The 24,304-nt window shown below is 36.3% G+C and overlaps 1 protein-coding gene across 1 annotated transcript; it reads left to right on the forward strand.

Annotated features, from left to right (window-relative positions):
• Nucleotides 1-3,123: 3,123 nt before the first annotated feature.
• Nucleotides 3,124-23,805, forward strand: TUBGCP5 (tubulin, gamma complex associated protein 5; the record flags this gene model as incomplete). Its single annotated transcript, XM_010021008.1, has 22 exons — nucleotides 3,124-3,177; nucleotides 3,255-3,363; nucleotides 5,407-5,503; nucleotides 6,766-6,845; nucleotides 7,328-7,463; nucleotides 8,237-8,354; nucleotides 9,819-9,908; nucleotides 10,402-10,495; nucleotides 10,827-11,073; nucleotides 11,274-11,476; nucleotides 12,225-12,340; nucleotides 13,599-13,867; nucleotides 14,895-15,093; nucleotides 16,054-16,242; nucleotides 17,077-17,259; nucleotides 17,526-17,610; nucleotides 17,711-17,831; nucleotides 18,810-18,988; nucleotides 19,740-19,865; nucleotides 20,454-20,542; nucleotides 22,252-22,352; nucleotides 23,465-23,805. Coding segments are annotated over 22 exons (2,932 nt in total), but the record flags the coding sequence as incomplete, so codon positions are not given.
• Nucleotides 23,806-24,304: the final 499 nt, after the last annotated feature.

Raw genomic sequence — 24,304 nt, forward strand, 5'->3', positions numbered from 1 at the left:
AAGGAGCCCCCGGCGGGCTAGGCCTCCGCCGCCGGACAGGGCCCCTTCCTCGTTGCCGGGGCATTGCGGTGTGGTGTGACCGGGCGGCGCTGTCACTTGCTCACCTGGGAAGGAGAGGGGCCCTGCGGCTGCTGAGGGGTGGCACAGGGCCCTGGGGTGCCGTACCCGCCGGGCACAGCGTCTGGGGTGAGAGTGGGGGCAATTTGCGAGTCCCTGTCAGAGGAATATTGTTTGTTACCCTGTTTAAATCACAGTCTTCTAGGGCTTTTCGCCTGATCCATAAGAAAATACCTTTCAACATCTTCATTTAGCCATCCAAAATGTTGTTTGTTGGAGGGAAGTAAAGAAATAATCACTTTATGAAGAGCAGACTCATTTACTAAATGCTGTGTTAGCTCTGGGGCCCACAACATAAGAAGCACATGGACATGTTGGCCACAAAGATAACCAGAGGGCTAGAGCACCTGTCCTATGAAGACAGGCTGAGAGAGCTGGGCTTGTTAAGCCTGGAGAAGAGAAGGCTCTGAGGAGACCTTCTAGCAGGGCATGTGCAAGGGTATGTGGTTCTATGAAATAGGTACAAAGCTTTTGGCCAAGAATATTGTGCTGCTTATAAGAAAGATTATCAGTGCAGAGAAGATAATGTGTTTGATGTTATTTGAGCTTCTCAAATAACATGGTCATAAACATGGTCTTTATTGACCTGTAATATGAATTATCTGTATTCCTTTAATTCTATTACGTTGCCATCTAAAATGTCCATACTAAAGTTTCACGCGCTGCTTTTTGAGTTATCATAGTTACTGTTTCAGTGGCTACTGCCAGTTTTCACATGAGTTATTTCCAGTTTCCCATATTATCCCTAAGTGCTACCTCTTTGGAGTCTTATGTATTTGCTTATCTTTATGGAGCACTTACCTAATCTGCATAAAATCCATGCTACCTACATTTTTTTTAATGCTGTTTAAATCCATTTTGGGGGTTAGCAGTAGCCTAACTGCATTGTGTCAGGTCAGCCTGTGAATCTTAACTACTAATAGGCTCAAGTAAGACTATTTTAATAACCAAATAGTCACTGGGCAACAGCAAAGGTGAGTCTGAGGTGTGGGAGAGCTGGATTTGACCTGTAGGTGTTTTGACAAGTTTGACACTGCTGAATTAGTTGTGTCCATTGGGAATGTAGGAATGTGGTGTTTGTAACTGCTGTCTCTATGTGTTCTTTACCAGAAATATTTTGTTGAATGTATTATAGGATTGCATTTACTGGTTTTGTAGCTCCATCAAAATAGGTGCTTGTAGCAGTTGTTATTCTGGCTCTGCAGATTGATAAACGGTAGCAGGGTTTCTTGTGCTAGGTAAATGAGCCCTGTCTGTTGTGACATCTCGCCCTCTATTTCAGTGTCCCAGTTGCTTGTGTAGGTATGTGCTCTTTTAGATTGGAGACTTTTTGTGTGTGGTGTTTGTTTAAAAAAAAAGAAAACAACTGGGTAGGAAAAAAGAGAGGGTGATGCAGAGTTGGCAACAAACGGTTTTGATACAGAACGTTGGGAGAGGAAGGGTTTAATGCCAGAATTTTTGTCTAAGAGGTGTTCCTGAAAGATCAGCCTGACACTAATATTTCCAAACTGAAAGACCTTAGGTTTTAGCAGAAATTCTCTTTAGTTTCAAGTTTGTGAAATCTGTGGTTTGTATTCTTATATTTATGGTGTTTCTATGCTGTAGTTCTCAGATTCATCCATTTCTTTACATGCAACACACTAGTCCTCTTATTCATAATGTTCTCAACTTGCCTAAAAAAATGGATACTTTTTGTGTGTGTGCATGCACAAGGGCCATTAATTAAAGCTTTAAGTAATAGACTAAAGGAATTTCGGTAATAGGTTCCCTTCAGCTTGTTTCAATGCACATTCTTGGTTTGGTTTTTTACTGTTGTCTTTCCAGGGTGTTGTTACTAATTTTCCAGTTCTTGTACTTATCACCATTTTCCGTTTGAACTACAGGTTTCTATGTAAGCTGATGTGCTATAATGAATGAGATAAGCTATATTATCTTAAACTAAATGTTAGCTACCTACTTAATACTGCATTTCGTCATGCTTTTATTCCAAAGCCTTACACACAGCTTAAATCAGACTAATAGGTCTGTAGTTAACAAAGTAAGTTTTTCTTTAATATGGGCACATCTTCATCCTCCAGTGATATTTATTTAAAATCCTTGCTACCCACCTTACAGTTTCATTTTCAAGTTCATTACTTTGACATTGAGGTGATTTTTTATTGTCTTTCCAAATTCAGTCTGTTTAACTTTTGGCTCTTATTCAGACCTGGTAGTGTTCATTTCTGCTTGTGGTCATGAGTTGTACTGCTGTATTCTGTACACTTTTTGCTGGAAGCTGAGGCAAAGATGGCTTTGAGGGCCCACAAATAGAGTATTTTGACCTTGTGCTCACTGCTGTCATGTTCTGTTTCTGTTTTTTTTTCTCTATATATAACTGAAGAACCTTATTCTAATATTCTTATAAGAATACTTATATTCTAATTTATTATGAAAAGTCCATCTAACCTCTCTTGAGTTCTTATTTTGTCCCTTCTACATGCTACCTTTGGTGGTATATCTGTATTTTTATAAGCTTTATTTTGAGCTCTCTTTTGTTTTAGGATACCCTCCTTTACTATTTATACAGAAGCTTCGTTAGGGTTTAGAGGCCTTCCCATGTGGGTGTTTGTTTTGCCTGTGTTTGTAATGCAATTCCCAGATAATTTCAGTGCATTCGACACAGACACCTTTGACAGCATGGTTCTTGATCTCTTTGCTCCACTTGACTTGACTGACAGTGTACTTTAATTGCTTAGTTTGCTGATATAGTAGTAATTTTCCATTTAGCTTAAAGTACTGCTTAACTGTAACTTGCATTCCATTTTTCCATCTTTAAGATCAGTTGTAGTTAATCTTTCTTGGGCTAAGAGACACCGAGATAAACTTTGCTGATGCTTAATGCTGTTGCTAAATTAAGTATACATTATTAAACTAATAATGCTGTCTTCATATATGTAAATCAGCTTTATTTTCTTCCTTACTTTAGCTTCCTTTTTAAACATATTCTGATACAAGTTTCTTACACAGATTTCACCGTTTTCTTGATGTGAACAGTCACAAAGTAGAGAGGACGATAGAAGGGTAAGTTTTTTCTTTGTGCATTAATAATGCATTAGTTAACTTTTTTGAAGCTTTTTTGATTCTATTTTTGTTATTAGAATACATGAAAAATTGATAGTTCATTCTGACCTTGGAAAAGCTGCAAGCTGGAAAAGACTAACAGAAAAATTTCTGAACTTGCCACTCCCAAGTATTGAAGAAACAAAGGTATGTGTCTTGCAATTTCCTTGTTCTTTTTTCCCAGAACTTTCGCGTTCATGGTGATGATGGGGATTTCAGTTCTCGTATTGCGTTGGAAATTTCAGATTACTTTAAGTGAATGAAAGATAGTTGCAGTTGCAGGTCAGGCCATGGATTATCAGGGTTGTATTTTTTAGTTTGCCCATTTATGTTAGAAAATGTCCGTTGTCCTTTCAGGGTTTCAGTACATGAAGTTTCATGACTTAAAGGATGTCTTCTCATTGTAGAGTGGATAATTTATGGTCAACTTTGTACAAATGTTGTAGCTCAAATCTGAATGAATCTATATCCCCATGTGTTGTAAAACAGCAGCAAACTGAGCAGTTCTTAACTCTGCCCGTATTTATTTAAGTAATACATCTGTATGTTTTGATTTTAGTATTTCCATATGGAATGCTCCTGCCCTGTATCTTCTTTGTTGAGTCTATGCATATGTTTCACATTTGATACATTTTGTATCAAATCCATTTAGGATATGGACTGGATGGATATAGCAAAAGTTGTCTCACTTCGACACTTTCCATTGCAGTAGTTTAATAATGACTTTGATCTTTGAAAACTGAAAGTTCCTGCTATTGGGAAATTTAAGCTTCGTGGTGTTCTGTATAGCGATATTCTTTCATAAGGCTGTGTGTTCTGAGTTGTAGTTTGATTTTACTTCTCATTGAACTGACATTTACCTTTCTTTGAACTCTTTTAAGTTCCCTCTAATTTGTATGGAAAACCCCAGAACCCTCAATAGCTTACACACATTTTCAGTTAATACACTGTACGCTGCAGATGTTTGAAAAAGTACCTTTAGTTGTGCTTGTTTTGAGAATCGAATAAAATTAAAGCCAAACAAACCAAACCAAAAGCCCAAGCAAGCACTAATACTTCCATGCTGCCTTTTTTTCCCCCTTTTTGAAAACGCAACTGAGGGTAGATAGTATCTCATATTTGGGCAATTAAATGGCATTTAGTTTTTAGCACTGACATGGTACTGGGAAGACTGAACATTTATTGGTTTTATGATTGGTAAATGAAATACCAGCTCATGCATGTGATTCCATCAGTGACCTACTTTTTGAAAAACTCTTGTAGAGTCAGTAATGTTTAGTAGGAACATATTATACTCCATATATACTAGATGAGTATGATGCTACTTTGAGATATTTCAGTTATTTTTTTCTTTAAAGTCCAAGTGGATTGCATTCCAAAACAGCTTTGTAAGTGTGTGTATATATGTGTCCAAATATATAGGATCTAGGTAGCAGAGTCTCCGTGTGCCTAGATGTGGAAAGATCTGCTGAAGAACTTTGGAAAATTAGAATCAGGCCAAAGAAAAGCCTTTCTATAGTAAGAAATGGTTGTGCTATAAGCTGTTATTAAGGAATAGAACGTAACACACATCTCTGCAGTATACCAGTGTTGGCACAGTATTCCAACCTGATTGAAGGCCTCTGTTTCACAGCCACATTAGTGCAATACTGGAGTTAAACTTTCATTCTTAGTGCTTTGTGTAGATTTTCAGATGATGGGAGATAATGTGAGCATGGTATTAAAACGCAGTGATTTTATCAAAGTGTTTAGCCAACTCCCTTCTAGCCTCTGTTTGAAATACTCAGCCATATGAATAAAGGAATCAAAGACTTGGTTTCCTGCAGTCTCATTACCTGTGTCCTTGCACCTCATCCATGCTAATGTAGCTGTCCGTTATCCCTGGTCCCCTGGTGGTTTTGTACTTTCACAGTACCTCAGGGTTCCTGTTATCTCTTTTTCATATTCTCTGACTATCAACTCAGTAAAAGGCAGCTTATCCTTGGCTACTTTTGAAGTATATTGATTGCCTGTGTAGTAGGCAAAAGAGAAAAGGTGGCTTTCAATGTCATCTTGCGCCTGTTAGTTCTGTAATTCAGGAATGGGAAATGGGAACAAATGGGGAGCATTTCTGCAGATGATAGGCTGAGTTTGTTCCTAACCTACATCTTTTAGACCACTGACTTGCTTTTCTTTTAATGTGTTTTAAAGACAGATACACACTATTCCATACTATCTCTTCTGTTATGTTTGTCTGATTCTCCATCCAACACCACCTATGTCGAAAAACCAAAAGTCAAAGAAGTGGGTAAGTTTACAAGATTTTGATATTGCTAATGAAACATACAATCCATTAATGCAATCTGATAAGGAGGACATTTTTTCCTCTCCATTTTATTCTGTTCTTTACTTCAAGGAGCTTTATTGATTGTCTTTTTATGATTTATTCATTTAAAATAGCCAGCACATCTTTCCTATCCCATTTATGTTGCATCACTTAATTAAGTTTTCCAGCTACCAATGTACCTTGGGTATTCTTTTTGACATGCACCGCTACCACTTCCTAGCATTCTCCACCTGTTCAGCAGTGCTTACATGCTCAGACAGCGGGGTTCTGTCCTCAGTCTCTGTCCTGCACCTCAATAGGAGGTCTGTTGAAACAGCTTTGGTGATGTAAATTCCTATGTTCCAAATGTACTCAAGGAAAATGAGATACCTTTGAAGGTTTCTAGAGGGAGATCCCAGCTGCCTGCTTTCTAAAGTAGGACTGTTGCGCTCAGTGCCTAAAAATGAAGCTTGTGCTTAAGTTTGAGTGGATGCCATCCCCCATTTGTTTATAGTGTTGTATCGTAGACTGAAAGAAGAATATTTCAGACTAACCTAAAGAAAATCTTGCATCTTAAGATTCCTTTTTGAATGATCTCTGCACATTCCCTCGGCGGTGTTTTGAATGCACTTTCAGCCCATTCCAGGAATGTGAATATGAAGAGGTTATCTCAAACAGCACTAATTACAGTTGAGTAAGCTTCATGTTTTAGATATAATATATTGTAAGTGTGATTGTTATTTTGAAAGTATTATACATCACATCATGAATATATGGTGTCTTTTTTGGAGAGTAAGACAGTTCTTGCTTTATGTTGTTTACAGTCCAGGATCCTTGTGCATATGTAAATTGTACATATAGTGTTTTCACTGAGCTAAATGGGACTAGTCACAATAAGTGATATGTTGCATTCTTGCACGTTTTTCCAGGATTGAAGCACAGCGTAGTGTAACACAGTACAGATAAATGTGGTTATGGTGTGCTGTGTTGCATATTTTGAGTGTATAAGCAACAAAATTGAGAATTAATAAATAAGGAATATACATGATACGTCACAATTTCCATGTCATGTTCAAAGTGTGTATCGTTGTTAAAAGAACAGTGGTGTAACCTTAAGAGGAAAGGAATGCCTTTTGGTTTAGATTTAGAGTAACAATGTAATTTTAACTTTGGAAATATTTTTAGAGGAAAAGAAAGTTGGAGTGACATGATACCTACTATTTTTATATTTATACTTCTCTTAGAAAAGGAAGAAAAATTCGATTGGGGAAAGTATCTGATGGAAGGGGAAGAAATTTACTTTGGTCCAGGCATAGATACACCAGTAAGTAATTTCTTAAGATAAAAAAGACAAACTGTATAAATGGTTTGAGGTATGTTAGAGACCTGGTTGAGTTGTCCTAGTTTGTATGCTCTGCATGCCATTTCTCCTAGGATTTCCTAATATGTTGTGTCTTACTTGATACCATGAAATACATGCAGAGTAGTAGTAATACAAATGCTTTTGGTTTGCACCATGTTTTGACTTAGTCCTTGAACTAAGCTAACTTCTGCTGACCCTGCCTGCTCCTAATCAGAACTTGCTGTAGTTCTGTGATCTTCTCTAGTTGTCTCATTTGTCCAGTTATTAATGTTACGTATAATTTAAATCTGTCTCTGGTCGACAGTTATGTTAGTCTTACTGCCCTGAATTTACTTTATAGGTGAAGAAAGAAGAGAATAGTTTGTTTGGCTTGAATAGGAAGTAAATATAGACCTGTCTGCTATGTTGTACTAAAGTGTACTGGGTTTTGTTGCACTCAATAGGATTGGTCTGGAGAAAGTGAAGAGGAGGATGACACTCAGCCTTTGAGCAGGGAGGACTCGGGTATTCAAGTAGACAGGACACCTTTAGAAGACCACGACCCAAATAAGAAAACAGTACCTAATGTTTCCTGGAAAGGTTAGAATAAACTATAATTCTTCTTTTATAGTCATGCATACTCAAATTTAGCAAGTAATACAGCTTTATTATTCTTTAGTGTTGTGGTTTAGACCTATAGTTGTAGTGTTAAGGTGCACTTCACTATTCACTACTGCTTTTTTTTTTAATTATTATTTTTAACAGTAAAGAAGCAATATGGAAGGTTTTACCTGATTTCTGTTGTTGCTAATGGAGAAGACTCTGCTTATTTCCAATATAGAAATGAAAATTTCTACAATAAATGTATCATGTAGTTCTATGGATGTAATATAAATTTTTATTATTAAGTATCAGAATGCTTAAACAGCATTTGGTTGACAGCAGAAATGGTAGACTCAGTTCTGAGTATGCAGTGTTTTTGAAAAATAAAATTATGTAATTAAATCACTAGTAGCTTACTCTTGAATAGCTTCAGGGAGTATTAACTTCAGGGAGTATTTTTGCACAGAATGTTGTAGGACACAGGATGCCTTATATAAGATGATTGCATAATATTTGTATGTTACCTAAGCAGTAACTAGCTAACTGGGATTAGGTAAAGTTTTCTTGATAATCACGTTTAAGAAATAAACACTTTTAGGTAATGTACTAAGCAGTTTAATAGTTGTAAATTGTAACTTATCTGAAAAGATCTGCGATTCTGCAGCTGAGCAGATAGGCTTATTAATAACATTTTCGTGTGTTTTGTAAGTGTTTATAAGCATTTCCTGAATAAATAAAAATACCTCAGTGACTGTCAGGTGTTTTCACAGTCGGTGAACCTGATGCCCGCAGCTGGCTGGAGCAGCATGTTGTTCCTCAGTACTGGACAGGAAGAGCTCCTCGCTTTTCACATAGTTTGCACTTGCATTCCAACCTAGCTGCAGTCTGGTAAGAAAAAAGTATTGCTTACATAGTCCTTACTGGTATATAATACTGAATTATGACTTTATTAAATGTCATTACTGTGGAAGCGTAAAGGTAATGTAGTTATTACAGGTATAGTTAAAAACAGAATTGAAAGGATATGAATTAATGAGATGAACAAACAAGCTGTTTTTTCTATTGACAGATTATTCAGTTTTTATTAAGTTTGTCACATAAGAGAGAGGGTTTTCCTTTTCAAAACAGCAGATCTTACTGTTGAATTTGGATTGACCCTTACAAAGATCTCTGAGGGCTAATATAGGTGAGTTGTAAGTGGTCCTGGAAGTGAGGAGTTCTTTAAAGTTTAAATTTTTGTTTGCTTTTCTTGCCTCCCTTACAAAGTTAGTCTTTAATGCGCATTTTGTGTGGGGAAGGAGCATAAAGCACTATATCATTGTGATCTTCTGTGGTTTTTGGAAAGAAAATGAGAAAGAAGTTCAATTAAAACAAAGAACAGAACCAAAACCAACAAAACCCTCACCCTGATTTTTCCCCTCTGTCCTAAGTTCTGATGTGTCAGTACTGCAGTAATGCATATCATTAGATCTGTCTTTGCTTCCTTAATTTAATGAATTTCTTAATCAAGGAGTTAACCAACTGACGCTAAAGTAAATTTATCTAGCCAGTTATGAAGCAAAATCTGCAGTAAATATTAGGAGATCAGTAACATAAATCAGCACTTTTGCACTGCTTTTTCAATGTTGTTAGAAGATGTATGTTTTTATATATATATAAAAATATATATGTGTATGTATGATATATAACCAGTATTACCTAATTTCGATTTTTGAATTTTGAATGTGATAACATAGATTTTGCCACTGATGAAACTAGTGAGTCACAATGCTACACATGTGAATAATCGTCTGTATTTCACTGAAATATGAAAAATACTATGGAAGGTTTACGAAGAATCATGTAACACGAGGTCATAAGAGAAAGTTCTTAGATTGGTGTGAAAGTTTCCATTTCTTAAGTAAACTTTTGGGCTAAAGTGTGAATTTTCATATGCAGATACTTTTTAACTTAGTATTTGTAACAGAAAGTGACTATAAATTTTCACAGTGTTGAATGAGAAATAATAAAATAACCAAGGATCAAGAGTCAAAAAAGACCTCAAACGAACAAAACTGGAACCCACAAAACCCAAACCAACACATATTCAGTACTTCTGGTATTTGCTAGTCAATTGCTTGTGTTGCTGTCTATGATTAAATGATATTTGAATGCTTTCCATAGTATTTTGCTTATCAATGCAAAAATAAACTCTGCTTTTGTTTATGTACTTAAAATTCCACCATGAGCATTGAATCTACTCAGATATAATGAGAACTAAACTGAGTCTTAAGATTATTGCTTCGTTCTTACTTGGAGGTGATTCAGCTGTTACTTCAGCCATTAAATTGGTTTCATTTCCTTTTTTCTAAGGGACCACCACTTGTACACCAGTAATCCTTTATATGTGCCAGAAGAGAGAACACTAGTCACTGAAACTCAGGTTATACGGGAAACTCTTTGGTAAGAGCAACATCCCAAAGCTTGTATTTTAGCTTGTAGTGTTTCTCTCAAGGAAATGAGATTTATCTTTGAGGTTGTGTCTGAATTATTACTGAGTTTTTAGCTTGCACCATTGCTGACAATAAAGATGCTGCCTAAGTATGTTAACCATTCATATTCTCAAAGAACAAAGTAGCTTACTATTACTTGTATACATCGATTCTTCAAGTCTGAGTGTTAAAGGGAGCCAGTGTGTTCTTACCCTGCCCCTATGGATTTTTCACCCAGTGTCCAATTTTAGAAAGTACGTTTCAGACATCCCATAGCTGGAAATTATCTGAACGGGAAAGGAACTTTAGGAGATACTTACTCGATGCCAGTGCTTTATTGTTCTTGTTCTAGCAACAACTTACAGTACCAGTAGCGTTGTAGTTGATCTGTGGTCCCATTATTTGAAGAAAAGAAACTTTTACTCAAGGAAAGCTAATTCTTTATTTTATTGTTTCTTTTCAAGGCTACTTTCAGGAGTGAAAAAGCTTTTTATATTTCAGCTGAATGATGGAAAAGTGACTGTGCGGAATGATATTATTGTTACGCATTTAACCCATGTAAGTTGTTTCTGAATCTCAGCTGAATATATCTGGCATTAGGAAGATGTAATTTGTGGGGGAATAGGAAATTAAACTGCCTGTGGAAAAATCAAACTGCCTGCAGAAAAATCACATTCCCACAATTGTGTTTTGGCTAAATTAAGAACATCTGACTTAATAAAACTGGATGGGCTGTTCCTGTATCTGAGAGTATGATGAAGCAATAGAGATGGCAGGACTTTATTATATTTTAATTCATAAAAATATCTCATTATTTCATTTTTAGGCTTTGTAAAACACAAATTTTTATTAGATGGTTCTAAAAAGGTTGGGTTTTTTTCTTTTCTAGAATTGCCTGAGGTCTGTATTGGAGCAGATAGCGGCATATGGTCAAGTTGTGTTTAGACTACAGAAGTTTATTGATGAAGTAATGGGACACAGCCCAGAAAGCATAATGCATGGAACAGTTTCAACTCCAAAGAAAACCACCGAAGCCCCGTTCAGAACCTACCAAGCTTTTATGTGGGCCTTGTATAAATATTTCATTAGCTTTAAAGAAGAACTTACTGAAATTGAAAAATGCATTATCAACAAAGGTACAGTGCAAGGGGATTTTTCCTACAGGGAGGCACACAGGAAATTTTTATACAAGGGAAACATGAAAATCATTATGCAGATACATTTTGAAACTGTGAAAGATGCCATACTGTATTTTAAAACCTCATTAATAACATTAAAAAAAAAATTATTTTGTGATGGATGTTACTTTTATACAGCTTTGGTTTATTTTTTCCAGATAAAACTGTCACACTTTCAATAGTAATAGATAAATTGTCTCCCCGACTGGCACAGCTGAAAGTACTTCACAAGGTTTTCAGCACAGGAGTAGCAGAAGTGCCACCTGACACTAGAAATGTTGTACGAGCATCTCATCTGCTTAATACTCTCTACAAAGCTATTCTTGAATATGACAGTGTTGGAGAAGCATCTGAGCAAACGGTAGGGAAGATCATTCCTTCCTTAGTAGAACCGCACACTAGAAAATTCAGTAACTTAAATTTCTTTCTTTTAACTAAATTTCTTTACCAAGGACTGAGGACATATTTGGTAGCTGTAATATATTACTGTTTTCTCACATAAGTTCACTCAATCTGGACAAAATTTGCTTTATGATGAGATCGGCAGCAGTGTGCTTTTAGGACTGATGGGAGGAGCTGTGGGCAGAGGCTGAGAAACTGTTAAGAAAGAGGGAGTTTTGGAACAGCTTTCCCTCATTCTATTTCTGCAGCTGCATAATTCAGTTAATGCTGAAGTGTAGGGGTTTGGGTTTTTACAGTAACTTGTAGATTATACTACTGAAAATATAATTGATGTCATTATGTCCTTTTGTCTTCCTGTTTTCTATGTACTAAAACCACAGAGTGTTTTATGACTATCCCTTACTCGTTCAAGAGATGTTAAAGTGAAAAAAATGAAAACTCCTGTTTGGGTCTAACTGATGACAAAAGTAACAAGGGGAAGCAAGCACAATTCAGGTGTACATTAAAACTACTAAAGCTGTTATTTTTAGTTTTAGTATTTTATTTTTAAAAATTGTTAAGTGTAGTCATGTATATCTTAAAAGCAACAATTGCACAATTAAGAGGTTGGGATTTGCCATATTGCTTCTAATGCTTAGTATAAAAATATTCAGCCATTTTTCCCCTCCTCCCCTTATTTTTATTTTTATTTTTTCCTTTAAATTCAGGTATCCCTTCTGTTCTCTCTCTGGGTTGAAACTGTGAGGCCATACTTACAGACAGTGGATGAGTGGATAGTCCATGGTAATTTGTTTGATCCTGCAAAGGAATTTATCATTCAGAGGTAAGGATGCTGATACTGGACACACATTATGCTGGGCAAGTATGAATACAAAATAGAACCTGGGAAATAAAGGGTGACAATAAAAGTAGGGTTTAACACTATTTTACTTAAGTAGAATTAATTTCTTAGTCATACTTTTATAACTTGTCTCAAATTTCCCATTAGGGAAATTGCATTAGATTTGGAGCCCGACCAGGTACTGTCCTGCAATAGAAATCGTTTGATTTTTTTCCATCTATAATAAATAATCAGCAGTCTGAGTGTGTTGACTTTTCTAAAAGCAATTAACTCTTTTCAAAGCCAAGACATTTGCAAAGAATACTTGTACTAATCTATAGTTACTATAAATCAAATGCTATTTAGAATTAAAATACTTGTTGCATATGTCATGAACATTATCTGAGGTGTTAATTTTTCTTCTGTATGAATCCTACATTTTGCTGGTCCCTCTTTTGACAGCTTGAAGTAGGAAGTGAGTTTAGAAATTAGAGTTTTGGCTCGCAGTTGCAAATCCGTCTTCCCCTATCTGCCAAACTTAACTGAACCTCTGTCTGTTATGGCAGGTAAGCATGAAGTAAGAGAGCAGCTGTAGTCCTGTTGTAATAAATCCTTAGTAGCTGAGATCTTTAACATCCTTATTATGTCTTTACTTTTCTTTCTGTGGTTTTGTAGTTGTTTTCAGTGCTACCAACAGGAGTGCTTTCAACTTTTATCCATATTTGTGCTTCCTTTTAATTACCTAATTTAGGTTGTTTTCCATCTGACTTCAAAGACCAAGCAGTGTATCTGATGTAAACAACACAAAAAAAATCAAAGTGGACTACAAATGGAGTTTCACCTGCTCTAGAATTTTTCAGCTTTCCCAGTTGTATTTGCTTCATTGTAGGTTTTAAATAAATCTGCAAGTCAATCACTAATAATTTTGTTACTAAGGATGTTTACCACTGCAAATAGTTAACTTCCTCAACAAACTTAATTGTTATTACTCTACTTTACCTTGTTTTGGGGGTTTATTTGGTTATACAATTTTTTTAATCTCATGTGAGCTCATTCTTTACCCTGCTAGAGCTATCATCTTTTCTAGAGGTGTCTAGATAGTTTATGATCTGTATGAGCTTACTTTATATTGTTTTGAAAGTGCTTTATGGGCATTCTAAGAGAAAGGCAAAGCATAGAGTGAAGAAGATGAGCATCTTCTAGTAATGAAGTTTCATCATTTGAAAAGGGAAATCTTCATCAGCTTTTTATTTCTTCACAGAAACAAAAATGTTCCAGTTAATCACAGAGATTTTTGGTATGCTACCTACACGTTATATAGTGTGTCAGAGAAGACAGAGAATGAGGAGAAGATGAGTGATAATGCCAGTGCCAGTTCCGGCAGTGATCAGGCCCCTTCAAGCAGGCAACACACTATGGTCTCTTTTCTGAAACCTGTGCTAAAGCAAATCATCATGGCTGGAAAATCCATGCAGCTGTTGAAGAATCTTCAGTGCAAAGATGGCTCTCCACAGCAGGCCGCATCAAGAGGTGAGGTGTCAGTTTGTGGACTATCATGCTTGATGGTATCTAACACTACAGGTGTATTTTTTGTATTAGTGTTTTCATGGTTTTAGTTTAGTAGGAGTTTTAGCTCCATGTTGAACATCAGCATCATGATTGGTAACTGCAGATCTGATTGAAAACACTCTTCCAGTGCAAACATGTGAAAAGAGCAAAGTGAATAAAGATTGAGTGTTCCCTTTGCTTTTTATTGCTTTACATTTTTCTTAAGCTTCTTTTCATGTGGTTGCAAAACTTAGCGGGTTTTATGAGACAAAAGAAAATAGCCTCTGTGTTCTAATACTAAAGCTGTTTTGTTTCAATAAATAGTTGTTTTTAATTACTGAATGGTTGAATAGTTCTGAGATGGGGTGTGAACTTTTTTTTTAAAAAAGCTTACTAATAATTAGCTGAAAGATATTGGGATATTTGGGATGTTTATCTTGATTGTAAAATAGCATAACAGTGTAACCAGTGCTGGGTTGTGGGTGTTTTTGTTTTTTGTTTGGTTTTTTTTTTAAGGAAACAAAATCCTGTGGTTTTTGGTTTTTGTTTTTTTTTTTGACGAAGGCAGTCGTAGTTAAACTATTTTGGAGACTCTCTGGGTTTATTTCCCCTGTGCTGTGAGAGCATAATTGTTCTAGTGAACGCTGAAGGGTTGTTTCAGGTGCTAAGAATGAACTGCTGATAGAGGAAGTTCTTCAACAGTCTCAGAAATATTTCATATTTCAGACACCCATTCAGCAACTCATTTGAACATGTTCCTGACCTGTTCAGATGTTCAGGCAGATGTTCAAATCTGCCTGATATGAACAGATTTCAGTTGGCATTGGACTAGCCCTACTGTTTTAGAATACTGATTTAAAGATGTATTCGAGTTTTTTCTGAATAATGGCCTAAACTTAGTATGTTAAAAGCTAACCAGTAAATGTTGGACTATAAAGTAGTTCTTTTAGTTCAGATAATGTTTTCTCTTAGAACAAAATCTTACAGTGGAACATGTTGCCCAATTTAGATGCTGAACGAAAGAGTTTGTATACACTGTTCTTGGAATCGGTGCAGTCTCGCCTGCGGCATGGGGAAGAGTCTGTTCCAGATATTATTACAGAACAGCAGGCCACAAAGCAGAGCCTGATAAAGATGCAGTCTATAGCAGAAAGGCACTTGGAACTGGATGATGTCCATGACCCACTGCTGGCTATTAATTTTGCCAGGTAAATGAATGATCTTCCCGCTGTGGTGTTGAGAGCAGTGTTCTGCCTGGTGACATTTGGTAGACTAAATTTTTATTGCTGCTGCTGCAGCAAACAGGCAAGCTCAGAATAAAGAGAAGCACCAACAGTCAGTGACAGAGGCTAAATAAATACTACACTTGTGCTTAGTTGAAGAAAACCAATTAAAATCAGTGAAGAATCTGCTGCTCACATCTGTTAGGGTAGAAAATGGGAGTAGTCTTTATTGTAACAGGCTTTTAACAAGTAAGTGTTTTAATAATGTTGTAAAATCTAAACTTTTACATGTGTTTGCTTGGGGTTTGTACATGATGTCTTTGATTAGCACCAAGGATATTATTTGACAAATGCAGCTTCAGTTGTGCTGTGCTTAAATAATTTAACTTTAAAAGCCTTCCAAAATTCATATTAATTGCATAAAAATTCTTCATGTGTCATAGTGAGGGAGTCCTATAGAGATTCTTAATGTTTTGGAAATTAGCAGGAGAGATGAATTCTGAAAAACTTTTGTAATTACAAATAAGAAAATAGCTGTTTATGTTTTCCTAAATACTAGCTGATGATTTACATGTTTTCACTTCATTCCTAGGAGGAGTTTGTTTTAAAAAATCATAATTAATAGTAGATAAGACTCTATTACTTCTCTTGTTCTTTGGGACTATCCCGTTTGGCAAAATTGATAGATTAAGTTAATGTCTGACTCATCCAGTCTATCAAGGCAAGAGCTGCTATGAGCTGGACTTGCTCTTACAATGCATTCAGACAACAAGTAGCTTTTTACAAATTATTATAACATATAATTTGATTATTTCTGTGACAAAATAATTAAGCTTGTCAAGTGTCAACTGCAGATACTCTCTTCCCATAATGTAAATTATTTTTTGCTTATATATTGTATGAATTATGAACCTTCTTCCGTAAGTAATTTATTTTGTTTTGAAGATTATATTTGGAACAGAGTGACTTTCATGAGAAGTTCACTGGTGGAGATGTTTGTGTAGATAGATCCTCAGAATCTGTGACCTGCCAAACTTTCGAACTGACACTGAGGTCTTGCCTTTATCCACACATAGACAAGCAATACTTGGAGTGCTGTGGTAATCTAATGCAAACTTTAAAAAAGGATTATAGGTAAGAAAGTAGATTTGGTTTTCCTTAATGTTTTGTTGTTGTTGTTGTTGTTGTTGTTTTTTTAAATTAGTGGTATGCCATACACTAAAAGCAACAATTTTATGTTGTGTTTCTACTCCAGTTTGATAACCAACAATAAAATCATTAAGGAGGAAAGCTGGATCTGACATGATAGAATCCTGGGTGAAAACTTGGTCTGGCTTAAATCAACAGCAAAGCTAACATTTGCTTCAGTGGATGTTCAATGCCAGGACTGTTTCAAACAGTACTTTTAGTAGTGTTATCACTTGAAAATTTGTGATAGAGAGAAAGAAGAAAAATTTTAGGAATTTGTCTAAAATACTTAATGTATTTATAGTCACAGCTCTTAGAAGAGTGGTAGCAGTACTGTTCTTCCTACTTTATCAGAAAAGAAAAATCCATATCGTGATTTTCTGGAGCTCCATACTGAAGTTTCTTAGAACTCTCCTTGAGACTGCATCTCTTCTCTGAGTTCTGTTTAGGGAGAAGGCCAGGATTTCCAAACTCTTAAGCTGTTCCTGAGAATTGCGTAGCCTGTAAGACAGCTGAATGCCATGAGCGCTTCCATTGAAGTTAGTGCGGCTGTTCAAGCTTACAGGAAAAAATGGCTTGGTTATTCTGTGTTATGTGAATGCATGTGAAAGCTATCTGAGGGTTAAGCAAAGGATTTCCTGTGGACTTCTCTAAGTTTGTGTTCAGTACTGAGTTCTTGTAGTGAAGAGTTTTTAAGATTTTTGTTTCTGTAGCAGTTGTGTTTTGATTTCACTTGTATGATTAAGACTGAGGAAATGGTACATGCTTGTTCCTCTTTAGGCTTGTGGAATATTTGCAGGCAATGAGAAACTTTTTCTTACTTGAAGCTGGAGATACCATGTATGACTTCTATACATCTATTTTTGACAAAATTAGAGAAAAGGAAACTTGGCAGAATGTTGCTTTCTTGAATGTTCAACTTCAAGAAGCAGTTGGGCAGCGCTATCCAGAGGACAGTGCAAGGTAAAATGCAAAATGTAGTTTAGTTATGTTTCTTTCACACTTACCTATACTAATGTACTTAAGTTGCATAGCAAAATATGAATTACTGTGTACTCATGAAAAGAATCCCTGTTTTAATGAAGTTTTGAGCTATTGTCATCTCTTCTACTCAAGTCCCCCAGATTAAATCAGACAGTTGGTATTTAGAATAAGAAATTAAAAACTAGTGAAACTAACCAGTATTTTAAAACAGATTATCGCCAATTAAATCACATTTCCTTGCATAGGTTGTCTATATCATTTGAAAGTGTTGATACAGCAAAGAAGAAACTCCCTGTCCACACCTTAGATGGTTTGACATTGAGTTACAAGGTAATGAGCTGATACTGCTGTAGTTCTCATTCTAGAATAGATTGGAAATGTTGCATTAAAGTGACTTACTTTTGTCTTGATTATCCTCTCTTCCTCTTAGGTTCCTTGGCCTGTGGATATAGTTATAAGCTTAGAGTGCCAAAAAATTTACAATCAAGTTTTTCTGCTCTTGCTGCAAATAAAATGGGCCAAGTATAGTCTAGATGTTCTACGATTTGATGGTAAGAAACTTCTTCAATGAAAGATACTCGGAGAACTTGTTCTGTGGTCTAAGAATATAAATAGTCTGTTGCCTTCTGCAGTGAGTAGTATAAACTAGTTAGAATTTTGATTCATTTTATAAAATATTAATCTCTATTAGCTTTGAAAATTGAATATTATACATACTAAGCAGGGCATGTTTTTCACTTCAGCCTCAGGGACAACACTATTCATGCATTCCCTTTGTCTGTCATTTAGGTCTAGTTAGTTACATTGGAAACTTGTTACTTCTTTCTTCAGACCTTGCTGTTGAAAGGTCTGTCCACCACACCCTAATGTTTTGCTTTATGTGTAGTCCAAATTTTTATGAGTAATACCTTGCCAACAAGAAAACAAGATGAAACAAATACTGTATTTCAGATTGAAAGAGTAAGCTAGACAGTTGGGAATACAGCCTCTATGCTGCAACTTACATACTTGGGGATTGTAGAAAGAGATCTCTCTCTCTTTTGCCAGGGTAATGTTTATACTCTTCTTGTCCCATATAAAATGGATAGACACTTCATGTCCTAGAAAAATAAATTAGGAAGTCAATGGGTTCATCTGTGTTTTGTACATCGGTTAAGTAATTATCTTCCTAAAGTTATATAGTTTTCTATTGTGTAAACTTTACGGGTAGGGCTTTGTGCCTATTGTGTCTTCTCCCCTTTGTAGAGATAGTGTACACATTTATTTTAATGTAGATTTTCTTTATCCTTTCACATAATAGCTCTTAAATAGCATTTCCTGTTCCAGTATTTACCAAATTGTGTTGTACATATGCTGTCAAACTATTCAGCATATCGTTGCTGTATTATAATAACACATCTGAATTGCAAGAAAAATCTTACATCAGTCATGTGCAGACTAATAACAAATAATTCAGTTTCAAGTAACATTTTAGCTACCATTTGTCTTCATAAGTACTTCTGTATAACACTCTTGCCTTTTCTTTTTAGAACTAGTCTGTGCTGCAGAAAATCCGCAGGTTAAGGAAGGAACTTCATTAGAACAAGGAGCGCTTCCTCTATTTTCACCACAGCCAGAAAGTATAAAACAACAAATACATCGCATGTTCCTCTTAAGAGTGAAACTCATGCATTTTGTTAACAGCCTGCACAACTACATCATGACTAGGGTTTGTCTTGTATCACAATTTCATTTATATTAAGAACTTGTAATTGGAGACGCAGTATTAATTTGCTATTAAAACATAAAAAAAAAAAATAAAAAGCAAAATCTTAGTCTAATGTCCTTTCTGCAAAATGATTTTAGGCTGAGCATGTTTTAGTTTTAACTTGGCAGTTTTAAATCAATATTTCTAAAAATACATTAGGAAGTCTGTATGCACGTGATTGATCTTTGGATATTAGTAGTTCTTTCTGACTGTTTCTCGCAGTGCTAGATGACTGAAGCATAGTCATGTAAAAGTAGGAGCTGTTACTCTCTTAAGAGCTATTATGCTTATGAAAGTGTTACTACAGACATTTTAGTTAAATGAATCCTTCTCAAAAATCTCTAGTACACAAACCCAAAAGTATGTACATGACTTCTCAAATATAAAGGCAATGCCTGTAGATCCGTATGTGCTCTACAATTGCCTTTTTTTGCCTTTAAGGCACTCCAAATCAGCTCCTCTGGGGATAATCTGTCTGCCCTTGTACAATGGCAATATTCCTATTCATATGAGGAATATCATTGTGTAATTATGAGAAGAGCTCAATTATTTTGCTATTGCTATTATGTTGCTATTGATGTTAATTTGGGGAGTGAGCCTAAAATTTGGGAGGGAAGAGTGGATGAATCGGGCAGTTTTAGGCTCTGCTGAAAGACAGTCATAAGCACTTGTGTGCGACATGGAATTTAATAACTGTGGCCTTCTTTTTAAGATTCTTCACAGTACAGGCTTGGAGTTTCAGCATCAGGTAGAAGAAGCCAAAGATTTAGATCAGTTGATAAAGATACATTACAGGTATCTATCTACAATCCATGATCGCTGCCTACTGAGAGAAAAGGTGGGTAAAATAACTGGCATATTTGATACATTGAGTTTAGCAGGACAAGAACAGAGTTTAGCACTAATTATGCTGCTTGTTTTGCAGTTCATACATACTAAGAAATATATAGCTACTCTTGAGGAAACTGTAGCTTTTCCAGAGTTAACACAGACATCCCGTGTCCCTTGAAAGTTTCAGCTCAATTCTGTCAAAGAGTGAAGACAAAATTAAATTCTTTGTATTGGATTTTACATGACTCATTTGTTTCTAAGAGATGGGACGATTTGAACAAACTGAGGCTTGGTAATGTAATGAGGATTATACATACTGGTGTGGCAGGAAATGAAGGTACATGGATAGCATTGTAACATTTATCCCACATACTGTCTGTACATAATCCTCATCAAAGTAGTCAGCCATGAGATGAGTTAGAGAACAAATGCAGAACATAAATTTGGAGAAATCACATTGCATTTAGGAGATTTGTTTTTACAGATGAGATTAAATGGCATGGGATACCTTTGCATTGCAACTTAATAATGACAATTATTATACTTAGCGATGAATTTCTGACTACTATTGCCTTTGTTTTAATTGTTATTTTAGGTGAGCTTTGTGAAAGAAGCTATAATGAAAGTGTTAAATTTAGTACTGATGTTTGCAGACCGTTGGCAGGCTGGTCTGGGGGCTTGGAAGTAAGTATACATAACTAAAATTCTGCATGGTCAGAATTTCACAGCTCAGAATTTCAATATATTTTTTGTGTGTGTGACACAAAAGGACATTGCTTAGTGTTTAACAGCATCTGCCAAAGGCTAATTGCTGTTTCTTAGCAAAAGCACTATTTTAGATAGAACTTAACAAGTTTTATGCACTTGTGTATATTCAGTATTTTCCATTTAAAAAGGTGGCCAATACATAACTTGTGTTTGAAAAGATTGTAGATCGTAGCAACAAAGGGTTTCCTTTTCCTTCTCCTTCGTATTTGTTGATAATGGTAAAATGAGAGGTTCACAGGTTTGTTTTTATGATCATGTTCCTTGATGGCAATTTAAAATTGTAGACAGCTAGGTGATGACATTCATTAATTGGCTTGTGCATCTGCCATCTCTTTAGGAAGCCTGTTTCCGTGTTTGACCACCCTCTTCGTAAAGAAATGTCAAGTCTGAACCTCCCTGATGTAGCTTTGAGCCATTCCCACACATCTTATTATTGGATCCCAGGGAAAACTGCTCAGCGCCTCCCTCTCCATGTCCCTTCCTCAGGAAGTTGCAGAGAGCAATGAGGTTGCCCCTCAGCCTCCTTTCCTCCAAACTAGATGAGCCCAAAGTCCTTAGCTGCTTGTCATAAGACATTCCATCCAGCCCTTTCACCAGCTTTATTGCCCTTGTCTGGACGCATTTGAGTTGTTGGGCTCAGAACTGCACATAGTGCTCAAGGTGAGGCTGCACCAACGCTGAATACAGTGGGACAATCACCAGTTTTAACCAGCTGTTGATGCTGTGTTTGATGCACTCCAGTGTGTACTTTGCCCTCCAGGCTGCCAGGGCACCCTGCTGACTCCTATGGAGGCTGCTGCTGACCAGCACCCCCAGATCCCTTTCTGCAGGGTTGCTCTCCAGGCACTCTTCTCCCAGTTTATAGTTTATACTTTAGCTTCTGTAACTTGCTGCTTGAAGAATGAATGATAGTGGGCAACTCTCCAAGGCTATGTTTAACACTCAGGGGTTGATCTATGGCCCTGAGGCCAGCTGGTGTGGACTGGCTCATATTCGTATTTTTCAGGACTAATTCTCTTTGGCATAAATACTACCTAGAGCTTGGATCATGCTCTCTTGTGGCATTAGGAAGTTGCTATTTTTGGAGTGCTTTTCCGATTCAAAGTGTCAGAAATAAGTTGTGAAGGCTGTTGATAGATTGAAACTTGGGACATGTGGTTGTGTACTCTTGGATGTGGCAGGGAAAGGTCATAGCTGATGTAGTGTCATCCATATCCTTTTGGTAAAGGGGGGAAAAAAAAGAATGACGTACTGTGAACTATGTCTTCTGCCCTCTCTGGTGAGTGCTAGCTGGCATAGTCCAAAGTGGAATTCAGGAGTTGATAGTAAAGCAGTGTGGGTGTCTGTGTTTTATTTGGCAGTGTAGGTTTACCCCAAGGTATCTAAAGCAACAGTGACCAGGAATTGATGTTCTGAAATAGAAAGCTAGGTGGAAATAACAGTTGTCAGGTAGCACCTCCTTGTCACTGCTGTTCTAAGATGATGAGGAAATTAATGCCATTGTGATAGTGCTCAGAATGCTGTGCTAAGAATACTTTTGTCATTTACTGTGGAGCTTTGATGGTAGTTTGAAGATAACACAGTGGCTAGTCTGTTAAGCATTCCTCTGTTAAACTGTTTTGTAGGATGGAATCCATAGAGAAGATGGAATCTGATTTTAAAAACTGTCACATGTTTCTTGTAACTGTTCTCAACAAAGCTGTTTGTCGAGGCTCTTTTCCTCACTGTAAGTACATGAGGTTTTTTACATACCTGCACTTAGCAGGACACAAGCTTTACTAGGAATGTATTTACATTTTAATCTGGTTTAATGTTTGTCAGTACATCTTAAAGAATCTCCCTGTGTGAGGTGTTCCAAAGGACATGAAGCCTTACTTCTTAACAAGTTAAATTCATTATTTTTTTGAGTATTTGTGCCATGCTTTTTAATGAGAGCTATCTTCAGTTTACCAGTTCTCTTGATGAGGGGATGCTGATGTAGCCAAGCAAATGACAAGTAGTTTTCTAATCAAATGAATTAAACTAAGTTCTGTTGGGCATGGAAGAGCATTCTTCTTGTTGTTAGATGACAGCTAGCTGTGATCTGTCTTGAACAGGTAAAATTTTAGTATTATGGTACCTCAGCTGCAACTGTACCAAGCATTTGGCTCTGCCCATCTGTTGGAAGTTACTTCCTTGGTAGCTGAAACAGCAGAAGATATGTCTGTGCTTCTGCTTGCAGCCTGTACTAGCTGTAATAGCTATTTAATGCCAGTTTGGGCTGGGGGGCAACTGCTGAATGGGGTTAGCTGGGATGTAGATGCATGTTCTAACAGGTTTATACACCATATGTAGACATGGTGCTCGGAGACATGGTTTAGTGGTGGAGTTGGCAGTGCTAGATTAATGGTTGGACTTGAAGATCTTAAAGGTCTTTTCCAACCTAAATAATCCTGTGAGTCTAAATATTATCTGACATCACTGCTACTCAGTCTACCAGAGCTTGTGTGCAAGAATCGTCTGTGATAATGGCTTACATGGTGTAACCCCCCACAATGTTTATTCTTTGTGTGTGTGTATGTATGTGTTCAGCAGTTAGTATATCAAATGAAGGAGCTTATTTCTTACCAGTTCTTACTGCTGGAAATAACTAATGGATAACTGATGATCAAAGTGGTAAAATATTGTCGGAAATGTCAGAGATTTATAAAATGTTTTACTGTCTTAAATCCTGAAGTGTTACAATTTAGAAAATAAACTGGGATCTTCCTTTTAAACTACAGAATTGAATATTGCAATAAGTATTTTCAGGCTGCTGCAATGCAAATATTAACTACTTTTTTATGGTTTGGTTCACAGTGGAGTCTTTAGCTTTGTCACTGATGGCTGGCATGGAACAAAGTTAACACCCGAGTCCATTGAGTTGGTAAAGAACTGAAAGCAGCATTTATGTTGACTTTCCTGTGTTAAAAAGCTGTAAGCGTTTTACACTCCAGTTGGAAATGTGTATAGCTAAATGGCATTGAGGGCTTGGAGCTGTGTAAAATAGTTGAAAATGTAAATAATGTACAGGTGTTCAAGTGTACTGACTGTGGCAATGTTTTTCTCTGTATGAAAATGTGTCAGCATCAAAAACCATGTACAGTGTAAAGTTCATCCTGTGTAAACAATCTTACTTGAAAATACAGAAAATGTATTTCATGTTGTAAAAAGGATTTATTTTTTGTTGAATTAGGAATAATTGCTGATTTACTGTTTTCCATTGCTTTTGCAGCTGTGAATAGATCATAGGGCAGTGTGGAGTAGTGTGACTCAATTCTTAGTATTCAAAAGGCTTATTTTTGGCCTTTTTTCCTTTGAAAAAAGGGCTAAGAAGCATTCTTCTTATTTCCTAAATGGTTCTTAAGAACTCTTTGGGAACAATTATGACTGTTACAATAAGCTGATGTAAAAAATACAAGATTAATTTATCAAAATGGATTATTGCAGACCATAAAATACCGATATTTTTATCTTAAATGGTCAAATGCTTACTAATTTTAGCAGTAACTCTTTGTCAGTTTAAGTAGGATCAAGATCACAGTGTGTAATATGTTAGTTTTAACTACTGGATTGCTGAGATGTCTCAGAGGTGGCCAGGTATGACTTGACTGTTCTCCTCCTTCTAAGCCTTTCGCAAACAAACATTACATCTAATAG

The sequence above is a fragment of the Nestor notabilis genome, unplaced genomic scaffold, assembly GCF_000696875.1.
Source record: "Nestor notabilis isolate BGI_N333 unplaced genomic scaffold, ASM69687v1 scaffold17048, whole genome shotgun sequence".
In the NCBI taxonomy this organism is placed as follows: Eukaryota; Metazoa; Chordata; class Aves; order Psittaciformes; family Psittacidae; genus Nestor; species Nestor notabilis.